The 13,102-nt window shown below is 44.7% G+C and overlaps 1 protein-coding gene across 9 annotated transcripts in view; it reads left to right on the top strand.

Annotated features, from left to right (window-relative positions):
• Window positions 1-4,137: 4,137 nt before the first annotated feature.
• Window positions 4,138-13,102, top strand: part of TCAIM (T cell activation inhibitor, mitochondrial) — a 34,273-nt gene continuing 25,308 nt past the window's right edge. Inside the window, exons 1-3 of one of the 9 annotated variants that reach the window (XM_016426476.2) lie at window positions 4,776-5,036; window positions 5,932-5,973; window positions 9,799-9,978. In XM_016426476.2, coding sequence (XP_016281962.2) covers window positions 9,921-9,978 — 58 coding nt within the window. In that variant the 5' untranslated portion in view covers window positions 4,776-5,036; window positions 5,932-5,973; window positions 9,799-9,920. Of the gene's footprint in view, window positions 4,283-4,773; window positions 5,037-5,931; window positions 5,974-9,798; window positions 9,979-12,743; window positions 12,764-13,102 lie in introns of those variants that run through there. The other 8 variants (XM_007505234.3, XM_007505235.3, XM_007505232.3 and 5 more) reach the window with 8 other exon arrangements.

Here is a 13,102-nt window from a genome sequence, read left to right as displayed (position 1 = left end):
GGCAAAGAAATGGAAAGTGAGGGGATACTTACCAATTGGGAAATAGCTGAGGAAGTTATAATATATGTAATGGAATACTATTGTGCTTTAAGAAATGATGAGCATTAGGAGCTCAGGGAAAGATTTACATGAACTGAACCAGAAAGAAATAAGCAGAACCAGGAAAACATTGTACACAGTGACAGGAATACCATTCAATGAACAACTATGAAAAATTTAGCTATTCTCAGCAATACAATAATCTAGAACTCATTAAAAAAAATGCCAACTGCTTCCAAGAAAAAGAACGAAGTCTGAATTCAGACCAAAGCAAACTTTTTTCACATTCTTAATTTTTTATTAGCATTTCTTTCCACAAGAGGATTAATATGGAAAAATGTTTTGCACGATTGCACATGTAAAATGTATATGAGATTGCTTACTATCTCAAAAGAGGGATGGGGAGGGGTAGAAAGGAATGAAGAGAGAGAATGAAAAACAATATTCTTTGAAAAATGTTAGGAACTGTTTTTATATGTAATTGGAGAAAAAATTAAATTTAAAAAACTTAAAAAGAAACCTAAATTAATTTACTTATTCAGGTTTGTGCCTAATACTCAAAAGAATATTTTATAGATCCAGAAAGAAATAGTAATAAAATTCATATGGAGGAACAAAAAGAATCTCAAGAGTAATAACGGGGATACGCAGTGTGTACTAGATCTCAAACTGCTACAAAGTAGTGATCATTAAAACAATTTGGTACTGATTATAAGAGATATTGATCAGTGGAATAGATTAAAACAAACAATAGCCTAGTGTTTAATAAACCCCAAACCCCCAGTTACAGGGGGAAGGCTTCCATATTTTATAAAAACTGAAGGAGAAACTAGAAGCAGTTGTACAGAAATTAAGATTTAAACCAGTACCTTTTACTATGCACAACATAAACCCCAAATGGGCATATGACCTAGATATAAAAGGTCATATAAATTAGAGGAAGAAGGAAGAAATTGCTTTTCACATTTATAGATAGGGGAGTTTGTGACTAAATAAGTGATAGGATCACACAAGATAAAATGGTCAATTTTGACTGTGAAAAAAAAAGGTTATTGCACAAATCTAATGTAAAAATTAGAAAATGAACAGATTGGATAAAAATCTTTGAAACAAATTTCTTTGATAAAGGTCTTAAATCTGGTGTATTTATAAAAATCGGATTCAAATTTATAAGATGAAGAGCATTACCAGTAGGTCAAATGATAAGTCTGTTTTTAAAGGAAGTAATCCAGGCCACCAATCAATTTTTCTTTAATGTTCTTTATCTCCCACAAGTAGAGAAATGAAAATTAAAGCAACTCTGAGGTTCTGCCTCATCTCTCCGACTAACAAAGATAACAAAAGAGAAAACTTTCAAATATTGGAGGGCAGTAAGGAACATCTTCCCTAATGCAGTGTTGGTGGAGCTATGAATTAGTCCAACCATTCTAGAGAGCAATTTGAGACTCAGCGCTGAAAATTATTCAGACACATAAACCCTTTACCCACTACTAAGCCTAAACCCTAACAAATCAAAGAAAGAGGAAAAGTTTCTATATCTTCAAAAATATTTATAGCATCTCTTTTTGTGGTGGCCAAAAATTAAAAACTAAGGAGGTATCTTCCTCCTGGAAAATGACTAACCAAATTTTGATGTATGCTTTTGATAGAATATTCTTGTGTCGTAAGAAATGATGAAATGGATTTCAGAGGAAAGTGAGAAGACTTTTTATGACTCATGCATAGCAAAGTGAGCAGAACTGGGAGAGCAATTTATACAGTGAAACAACATTACACAGACACAAGCCACTTTGAAAAATTTTAGAATGCTAATAACATGAAATGATAAACAATGAATCTAAAAGAAAAGATAAGAAAAAATGAAGATAAAACATGCCACTTACCAGAGAGGTGACGAATTTTAAAATGCAGAGATGTACATTTTGGAACATGACTGATGTGGAAACTTGTGTTTTTTTATTAGTTATATATTTAGGGATTTGTGCCTGTTTATTTATTTTTTTTAATTTGCCCAATGGGTGGGATAGAAAGGACTAATTAATTTTTTACATGCTTATTAACTGAAAAATCAAACTAAAAAAAAAGAATTAGTCATGAAAGGAAGGAAACAAGAAGAGCATTTTATTAGGGTTTGATGGTCGAGGGAAGACTTTTAGAGGATTGAAGAAACTTTTTTAAAGCCCTCACCTTCCATCTTGGAATCAATACTATCTATTGGTTCTAAGGCATGAGTGTACAATGAGGGTAAGTGTCTGAGATCATATTTGAACCCAGGACCACCCACCCTCCAGGCCTGACTCTCTGGATCCACCGAGCTACCCAGCTGCTCCCAGGACTGTATAAACTTGAGCATATTTGTACCTTGACAGGAAAGAATCAGTAAAGAGGGAGAAACTGGCAATGTTTCCATCATGAGAGGAAATCGATCATTGCCATCCAAGAATTAGATTTAAAACCTTAGCTTTCAAATTTTGTTTTTTTAATCATTTGGAATTCAGTTAATGAAGAAAATGTCACAGTACTTTAAAATGATGTCTTCTCTATTTCTGTGTTATCTTATTATTTTGTCATAGAATTGAGTTTGGGATCGGTGCTGCATCGAATATGTTCATTCAAAGAAGTAATGATCTTTCCAGGAATAATTGTTGTTAGCTGATAATGTAACAAAAGACCTACTTTTCAACCATTTCATTTACTTGTCTATGGTTCCTCTCTTTGTACTGCAGAGTCCAAATGGTCAGCATCACACTTCAGTAAAGAGCCATAAGAGCCTGTGTAGTGTTTAAAGCACAGAAAACGGGAGGCTGGATTCCCTAAAGGAAATAGATTGCACTGAAATGTTTTACAAAGGCAAACTGCATTTACAGACAGAGAAATACAGTGACCTACAGAACGTGGGCATTTAGAAATGCTTACTATGTGCCAAGCACCAGGCACATGAAAACCAAAAAGGGACAGTCCCTGCCTTCAAAGAGCTTGCATGTTAATGGAGGAAGACAACACACTAAAAACAATGGAGCCAGTAGTAGGGAGGGGGATGAGGGAAAAGTGCAGAGACTCAGGAGTGGAGACAGGAGAGAAGCCAGAATGGATGGGGATGACTTGGCCCCTTGTTGGAATGGTGGGCCCAGGCAGAAACATCAAGAAGGGGGCCTCCACAGCAGGGGCATCTTCAGGAGGAGTGTGGGGTGGGAGGGAGAGAAGTGAGCAGGGCTGCCCTGGCGCTGACCCATCAGAAGGGCCTCTCTGTCAGCTGTTCTGGACCCTTGAGGGAAGACAGGAATTTGGCTTTTGGTCCTGACTCTTCACTGAGAGCAGCAGCAAAGAGTTGCTTACTGTGGAAAAACCTGCTCCATCAGGCTCTGGTAGGAAGGACCGCAGAAACTTCCATCATATAAAAAAGAGTGGAAAGAGCCTTTATAACAAGCTAGGAAGAGCTCACACACTTGGTAGGCTTTGTAGCTGAGCTAGTAAGACGCATTTTATGAATGAAAAAGCATTTTTAATAAATGCCAAGTCTTTTGATAAATGCTGAGGATACCCTAAAAAATGTTTTCCCCCACTTAACCCCCTCAAACAACCTGCATTCAAGGAGACAGCACAGAGGCTTGTTGTGGCCTACTAAGTCCAGGAGCATTTATTAATCACCTAGTGTATGCTAAGGATACAAATACAAACAGTCCCCTGCCCTAGGAGCTTATCTTCTAATGGAGGCACCAGTATTTACTAAGCGCCTGGTGTGTGCTATAGGGGCAAGAAGCCCCCCCAAGGGGTGCATTTATTAAGTGCCTGGTGTATGCCATAGAGAGATATTTAAGTCCTCCCTGACCCCAGGGAACTTGCACTCCAGTAGATGGCCAGCCCCCAAAGGGACGCTGCCCGGGTATCTGTTGTATGCATTGCTCATGGATCTGGGGCTATCCCCTCATTTTTGGAGCAGTAAGCCGAAGCTGACTTCAGGGCAGTAGGTTGCCCAGAAACCGGCTCCAAGTCTAGCCCAGCACGTGCTCACTAGGGCCCACCACTGCGCAGATGCAGGTGCCTTGGGCCAAGGTGGAGGCCGGCCAACCCACGCGAGTAGCTCACCTCGGTCGGCTGAAAGCGCATGCGCGGGTGTTACATTCCTCCCTCCCAGACCCCGTGCTCCGCCACCTGCCGCTTGGCCCCCTCCCCCACCAAGCGCGGGCCCGCTCTCCCTTAAACCAGACGGCGGGAGTAGGCGAAGCTGTCCCGGGACAGGCTGGTAAGGGAGCTGGGTAGGAACGGGCCGAGGGCTGCGGGTAGCATCAGGGTTCCTTCTGGGGAAGGGGCACAGGGTGAGGGACGAGGGGAAGCCCACTAAGCATCCTTCAGAATTGGTGGGTTAGGACTGACTAGTCGAGGAGAGAGAGCCACCGGGAGTGACTTTAACGGGTCTCGGGCTGCGCGCGCCTAAGAGCAAGGCCTGGCACGGCTCAGCCAATGGGCGCGCGGCTCCTGCATTCGTGTCCTCGCGACCCTTGCAGGATAGGGCGGGGCCTGGAGCAATTCAGCCAATGGGAACACAGAAGGATGGCTTCCCACTCCAACCGCCTTGTCCTTCCTCGACCCTGAGCGATCTAGGGCGGGGCCTGATGAAGTTCGGCCAGTAGAAATGCAAGGAATACTTCTTTCTCCGCCCCCTCCACCTGATCCTCGTAGCCTGGATGATACTGGGCGTGGTCCAGCACATATCAGCCAATAAGAGTGCATCGTGGGGCCGCGCCCCCCGTCTTTATTCCGTCTATCCCCCGGGCACCTTTTCGTTGTCTCCGGAACCGGGGAATTCTGCGGAATGGGGCGGGACCAGGGATTTGGGAGCGAGGCGTGGCGCGGATAAGCCAATGAGTATGCGGCTTGGAGGCTCCGCCCCCGTCACCGCCTCTTGCTGGGGACTAAGGCCAAATGTAGAGGCTGAGCCTAGATTCCGAATGGGCCCTCAGCTGTATCACCTCGGACAGTCAGAGCGTCCGTCCCAGGTGAGCCCCCGCTGCCGCCGCCAGGAATCGGAGGGTGGGGATGGGGGTCATCACACTGACCTTGACCCCCGCCCCGGCCTCTGGTGAATGAGGTGTCCCCTGACTCATCCTCGGCCCTGCAGCTGTCCCAGATCCATGGACCACACCGACCCTCTCCGCCTCTGCCGGACTGACGGGGAATCTGAGGCTCGGGTTTTTGGAGCTCCAGGTCACATGTGTTCATGGACAGCTGTGGATTCGGGAGGAAGGGCCAAGGGAGGGGGGTGGGAAGACAGCAACGTGATGAGGGGATCCTCCTGAAACTCTTGGGAAACAAGAGCCCCTGTCCACGCCCCTGGGACTGGCGGGTGGGCGGGGCTTGTGCCCTTCGTACTCCTCAAGAACTAGGGCCTGTTGCCCCCATCACATTCACTTCCCAGACGTGTCACCACCTCACTAGGACAGCGATCAGCACTAGGCCATCATCTGCATTAAGGAAGGCCAGAAAGCTTCCTGCCCACCTACTCCCGTTGTGAGATTGCTCCGGGAAAAGTCGAGGGAGGGACCCACTAGGGCAGGGGGTCCTGGCGCAGGTGTTTTTCCATTCACAGATAAAAAGGAAAAGGAGTCAGCTCTTATGGGGGAGGCCCTTCAAGGGGCTTTATGGACAGCATGGCATAGATAGTCCCAAGCTTGAGATTAACAAGAGCCTGACTCAAAGCCCTTCTGACACTCCCTAGAAGTCCTCTATGGGCCTAGATTCAGATCAAGAAATCATATCATGTTTTGCCAGAATTCATTAGGACATTTTTACATTTTCTAAAGGCATAATCATCAGTTTGTTTCTCATTCTTTTCTCTTTCCTTCCCTTCTTCAAAGAGAAAACAGACTTTACCCCTTTCCTTCTTTTATTCAGATGACTAACACCTACCATGGCCTAGTTATGAGACTCCCTATGGTAAGTTACAGAGTAGTTTAGATGCCCGTAATCTCAGGTTTTTACAATGTAAATTAATAAATAGGTTAATGAATAGTGTGTGAATCATTAATAATACTGCATGTTTCATGATATCATTCCATGAGATAAATGGTAAAAGAATTAGTGGGCCCATTTTTTCAGACAAAGAAACTAAGGCTCAGATAAGTTAGAACAAAGCTAGGAAGAGTTCTGAGGAGTGTTTTTTCCATTGTAACAGGACTAAAGTGAGTTTAGTTTTCATCTCCCAAAAATTAATTAGAGGCAGTTTCATTTACATAACAAAGCAGATGGTTTTTTGTTAAACTGTGTTGATTTTAAATCAATTTAGGCATGTTCTAGAAGCTTTACTTGACAGTACTTCATTAGTGATTCTTAAAAGAAAATATCAAATTAAAGGCACCCAAAAGAACTGACTAACTCTCAGTGCTCTGAAAGAACTAATAGAGATAACTGAGAAAAGCCACTGTCAATGGAAAGATCTTTGGAAAATTCAGGATTAGAGGAACACATATGTATTGATTAGAGGGTAGGAAGGAAGCAATCAGAAATTAATTAATTTGGCCAAGATTTCTGGCAAAAATCTATAATATATTATTGAAGAAATGGATTATGGAAATCTAGACAAAGCAACAGTAGTCCTAGAGAGTTAGTTTGCCTTCATCCAGATCAAGTACTGCCAAGCTCTCTTTATCTCCTTTCCTGGTAGGGTTATTATTAGACTCATAAATGTAGGGAGTACTGGAGGTATGCTCAAGTTTACTTTGATTTTAGCAAAACATTTGATGATTCTCCAGTGCGTGTCATGTGTGCAAGATGTAGCAATATGGCAGGATGTGGTGTCCAGTTAAAGATTTTGAGGTATATAACCCTTTCCAGAGCTCCTGGAGTGCCTCAGGGATCAGCCCTTTGCTGTTTAACATTTTTATCCAAATCTTGGATGATGCATTTGTCAGATTTGCATAAAAAGTGAGGTGAATCTAATTAGATTCTATTCAGGTTCATTTTAAAGCCTATACTTGAGTTCATTCAATCAACAAGTACAAGCCTGCTCTGGGCCGGCCCTGAGAATACAAATCCCAATTTGGAAAGAACTAGATACATACACAAGTAAGAGACACATTCATTGAGTTAAATACAAGACTGAGAGGAATCAGGAAAGGCTTCCCACAAAGATAGAGCCTCACCTGCATCTTAAGGAAGAGAGGGATTCTAGGAGGGAGGAAGGCAGCAGGAACAAGGGAATGCATTCCAGGAATAAGAGATGGAGGGAAACACAGAAAGATGGTCAGTTGGATTTGACCAAAGTGTAAAAAGGCTCAGTCATTTCCTCCAAGACTGGAAGGAGAGGTTGAGGTCAGATTGTGGATTGTCTGAGGTTATTCTAGAGGCAGTAGAGAACCATTGATTGAGGGAGGGGAGTCATCTGATCAGAGCCAAAATTATTTTGGCAGCCACATGAGGAATAGTGAGAAACCAGGAGATCAATTAGGAAGGAGGTACTGAGAGCCTGAACTGAGGTAGAGAAAAGGTTGCATAGACAGATGAGCTGTTGCAATGTAGAAATAACAAGATTTGGCAGCAAATAAGTCCAGAATAATGCCAAAATCGCAAATCTGAGATATTAGAAACATGGTTACCTTCAGCAGAAACAGAAAAAAAGTTTGGGGGTGATGAGATTTCGGAGGAAAGATCAAGAGTTCGGGTTTAGCTATGTTGAGTTTAAGAACTCTCTGGGACATCTAGCTTAAAATGTCTAATGAGCAATTAGTGATTTAGGTCTAAAAGCACAGGGAAGTGATTGGGACTGGAAATAGAAATTTAGGCATCATCTGTGTAGAGATGATCATCACTGAGAGAGAACGGGAATATAGAAAACCCAGGACAGAACCTGGGGGGAGATGGCCAACAATGTGACCAGATCTGTAGGAGATGAGCCAGGAGTGAGTATCCAGGAGAATGGTAAACTGTCAAATGTAGCAGACAGGTTAAGAAGAATCAGACTAAGAAAAGACCGTCAAATTGGGCAATTAAGAGATCCTTGGGAACTTTGGAGAGAGCAGGTTCAGTTGAGAGCTAGTCCGAAGCCAGATTGGAAAGAACTGAATGAGTAAAAGAAGAGAAAATGGGAGGTTGTGGGGGTAGGAAGAATAGCTTAAAGAGATTTGGAGCATATTGAAGGATTTTTAAGGATGGAAGAGACTTGGACATATATGAAGTCAGGAAGGAAGGAGCTAGTTCATAAAGAGATTTAAGTCTAAATTGGGAGAGGTGAGAAAGCAGTTTGTCTGATTAAAAAAAAAAATCTGGATGTCTTAGTGAACTGTAAGCTCGACATGAGTCAAGAATGTTTGACTTGGATGGAGCTGAAAGCTCCTTAGTTTGTGTTCTCTCCAGATATGAATGGCTCACAGCCATCCATAGTGACCTTTGCCTAGACCCTCCTAGAAATAAATAGCCACACTGCTGGAGTCAGCCTCAAGTTCTCTGGATCTCAGCAGAGTCCACACTCAAGCCACATGACCAGTTTACCTTCTTTTCTGGTCTCACATCTCTTGTATGACCTCCGTTAGGTCCTTTCTCTTGCACAGTGCTAGAATAGTAATGTGTTTAATGGGTTTCTGCCTACTCATGCCAACCATGCACTTCCCTTGTGCCCTTTAGATAACCCTAAATTTTAAATCTTCCAAGACTGTTGTATTGCATGCTTCATAGCTGGATGGCATTAGAGGAAAAATATTGCTGTAGGCAAGTGGGCCTTTGTTTCATGGCAGTCTGTGGAAGTATTAGAACAGCCCAGAAAGTTCATGTAATCCTAGCTTGCATTAAAAAAGGAAGAGTTTGGGATAAGGGAGGTGAATCTGCTCCCATTAGTCTTCTCAGTGACTTGCCAGAGGTACTTCCCTGGTGGTATCTGAAGACATTTTCATGGCTCAGTTCATTAACTTCAGATCAATTGCACTTGTGCCCAAAGTGTTCGCGCATTAACTCTTTTCTTTTCAAATGAATAGTCTCCCAGAAGGGGATGCCCAGGGAGAGCTGAGCTGAGATTTGGGTGAATGAGAGCTTTTGTCTCATCCTTGTTCTAGACTGGAAGCTCCTTGGGGCTAAGGATCATGTCATAGTCTTCTCTGTATCTTCTAATACAGTTTCATTGTTCCATGAATAATACATTTATTGAATGGATTAATTGGCTCTGCTCCACTTGGTTAGAAGTGGTATTTGGAAGTCATCGGTGTAATCAGAGGTTTATTATGGTTCTGCAATCTTAATAATCAGAAAATGTAAAAATATAACAAACTATTTGCTGTACAAAAGAAATTAATTGGGGATACCTTGGCCTCATACAACTAGATGCCACTGATAATGGGAAATAAATTGATGCCAATAGAAGTTCTAGGTTAAGGACGGTTGTTTTTTTTTTCTTAATAAAATTCCCTTGAGGATAAAATATAAACATTTATATTTGGCTTTTGAAAATCTTCCCAAACTTGTTTCTCTGCCTTCTCAAGGTCACTGCAGCCTCTTCCTCCCATTGATGATTCTTCCTGGTACCTCCATTTTGTGGAAGGGCCCAGACGATCATCTTTTATTCTCCAGACTCTTCCCCTGGCCTTTTCTGCTCCCTTTTACGGGTTAGCTTTCCTGTTCAATGTAAGCTCCTTGAGGGTAGGAGCTTTCTCTTTTGCTATTGTTCGTGCACTCTGCTGACAGTTAGAGCCTAATAAATGCTTCCTGACTTGTCTTGACAACTTGAGTCTCACCTCTCTGTCTGGTCTTCTCATGCATTCCTCCCCTCCTGCACAGCCTGGGCAGACAGGCCACACTGATCACAATGGAACTCCATCTCCTGTCTCTTGGGTTGACTCTCCCTCTGCCAAGCACTTCCTGCTGACTTCAGAAATCTCTGTTCTTTCAAGACTGAGCTCATGTGCCACCTTGTGTGCCATCCCACCACTGCTAGTGCCCTCCTTCCCAAGCTACCTGGTATGTATTGTATCTCTATTCTGTGCCATCTCCCCTGATGTCTTGGGACGGGAAACAAATTAATTCTTTATATCCTCAGGGCCTGGTACAGTGATGGAAAACCTATGACACAATGCCAAAGATGACATGCAGAGCACTCTGTGGGCATGTGACCACCCTCTCCCTCCCCCCCAGCTCATTACTAGCAAGGCAGAGGGACTCTGGTGGAGCTGCTCCCCTCCCCCCCAACATGCCTGATTCCAATTTTTTTCACATTCCCACCCCTCTGCTCAGTAGCTCAGTGGGAGCACACAGAAAGTAAGGTAGGAGGCTCACAGGTGGCAGAGCTGGAGGAGAGCAGAGAGCTCAGACCACTGCCCTCCCCCTTTCTACACACACTGAGGACACTTTCCCCCACCCCTCCACCCAGCAGCCCAATGGGAGTGCTTCCTCCCTCCCCTGTGTGGGGTAAAGGGAGGAGGGGCACCCCTGGCACTCATCGGAAGAAGGCACAGTGGCCTGGCATTCCGTCTGTAAAAGGTTTGCCATCACTGACCTAGTACAATGCCTGGCTCAGCCTCGGTGCTTATGAAATGTTTTTTGATCCATTCATAAACACCTTAAAGTTTGCAAAGAACTTTCTGTCTCCTCTATCAATCATGTAAGCCTCACAGGCACCTTGGGAGAGAGGTCTGACAGGTATTCACCCTCACGGACAACTGTTCGGAAGCAGTCATTCCATCTACTCTGCGGCACACTGCTCCTTCCCAGTTGGTTTTGGCATAGGGAGTCCCCAAGTGAGAAGAGGCTGCCTGTTCCTTGCTGGGGGTCCCAAGAGGAGAGGTCCTGCTGCCAACATGGCCAGAGACCAGCCTTCCCCTCCGTAAACACGCACCGATCTGGTTTAGCGGAGAATACAGGAAGCAGACGAGGCCTGTGTACTAGCGCCGCTCTTCCTCCAAGCCCATCTCTCTTCCCTTTCTTCCTTTCCTCTCCCTCTCTAGTCTGGCTTCTGGTGTGGCCATTCCACCACACGGATCTCTCCAGAATCACCAGCCGTCCCTTCCCTGCTAGATCGAATGACTTCAGTCGTTGTCCTTGAGCTCTCTGCAGCCTTTAATGCTGCCGATAACTAGGGTTTTATCCCATGCTCTCACCAGGCTCCTTTGTTGGGTCTTCCTAAGCATCTTGCCTGCTAACTCTCAGTGTTGCGGGGTTCTGTCCTGGGCCCCCCCTCTCCCTCCATACTATCTGGCTGATCTCAGTAGCTCCTCTGGATTGAAGTATCGTCTCTATGCTGATGATTCTCAAGTTGCCTTCCGTGCCTCCGCCATCCTCCATTCTCACATACCTCTTCAGCTCAACCAGTCCCAAACTGGACTTGGTCAGTGGAGCCATTAAGCATGTACTAAGCTCCTGCCGTCTCCCCGGTCCTGTGCTTAGCTCTTGGCATCCAAAGAAAGCCTCGACCCTCCCGGAGCTCCCGGTCTGTCAGGGGAGACAACTCACAAAAAGGCTGCTGATCCTCTGGACTTTGGAAGGTCAGGTAGGAGAGGTCTTGACTCTCTTTCCTCCCCAGACCCTCCTTTCTTCCTGGCTTTATTGTCTAGGGCATCCTCCAGTGGGCCAGGCTCACTCCTAGACGTCATCCTCAATTCCTCCTTCTCCGAGTGCTGCCCGTTCTCTTTGCAACATCCCTCACTTAGGCCGCCCCCTGGTACATGTCCTCATCACCTCCCCCCTGGACCCCTGCAAGGGCCATCTGGCTGCTTTCCCTTCCATCACCCACTCAGACATTAAGTGGATCTTCCATAAGCCTGACTGTATTATCCCTAGTCAGTCAACTCCCATGGCTCCTAGCATCAGCTCTTCTGTTTGGTTTTAAAAGCCCCTTCCCAGGAGGCTTAGGCCTGCTCTCTTCCAAATACTCAGTGACATTGGCTCCCTTGCTGACCCTCACCCAAGATATCCCCTCCCTCAACCCGTGGCATTTGCATGCCTGGTGGTCTTCCCTCCTCCTCTCCCCCTGCCAGCTTCCCCAGCTTTTTTCAGAGCTCAGATGAAGGCCTGTCTTCTCCAAGACCCCCTTTCCCATAAATCTCAGAGCCATCCTTTGAAATGATCTCTGTCCTTTATCTGTAGCTGTTTGCCTGTTCTTCCCTTAAACAGCTGAATACAGCTAGGGAGCTAACTTAAAACCCATTCTTTTCTGTTTCCTGGCCTTTCTAGTCTTAAAAATTTAGTGGGCTTTGCTCAAGGAAGATAGCACATGGTCCTAGCGGTTTTAGCCTGAGGGCTAAAGAAGATTGCTGGGACCCACCCATATACACACTTGTAAAAGAAGGAGAATTTACAATACAATAGGCCCTTAGCCTGTATAGGGTTGTAGACTAGGGAGCCACCTACTGTAAAAAAAAAAAATTTTTGTATACACTTACAGTTAGAAATTTTTGGGGTGCAGTATGCTTATGTTTAGTGATCAATTGGGGAGACTAGTCCCCCAATCATCATCAGGGGGGATTGTGAATTTTAAAAGTCTCCATCTTGGTCTAGCACCCAAAAATTGTGCACACCCACACTACACGGGCATGCGCTAGTCAATGACAAATCAGAAATAACTAACTGCCCACCTGGGCTGTCCTAAGCCAAGCTAGAGCCAACCATTGGATTTGTGAGACACAGGAAGTGAGGTAGGGAACAGCCTCGGGAATTCGCTCACTTCCTGTGGAGAGAGCGAGACGGGAGTTGGTGTGAGGAGCTTGGGGAGGGAGGACGCCCGCAGACAGCTTTCCTTCAGAGCAGTCACGTGAGTTAAGGACTGATTCTTTCCACGTGGGCCTTTGGGCCTAAAACTCCCTCTGCCTTGGTCAGAGGTTGAGTAGCCCCTTTCCCTTTTCTCTTCTCTCCTTCTCTCCCTCTCCTTTCTCTACTTCCAGTGTGATTAAACCTCCATAAACTCCATTCTGACTTGAGTGTTTCATTTTAGGAATTTCATAAGTAAATTCCTTGGCGGCCATTGTTCAATATTACATAAATCCTGTAGCCACATTTTTAGCCATTACAATATTATAACCTCTCCCAGAAGCCTAAAATTTCTACATTTACACTGGAGAAAGGGAGCAGGTTTTTGCCTTACCATTATCTC

Source organism: Monodelphis domestica, chromosome 5 (assembly GCF_027887165.1).
Source record: "Monodelphis domestica isolate mMonDom1 chromosome 5, mMonDom1.pri, whole genome shotgun sequence".
Classification (NCBI taxonomy): domain Eukaryota; kingdom Metazoa; phylum Chordata; class Mammalia; order Didelphimorphia; family Didelphidae; genus Monodelphis; species Monodelphis domestica.
The sequence above is the reverse complement of the archived record's forward strand: the minus strand, read 5'-3'. Positions and strand labels throughout refer to the sequence as shown.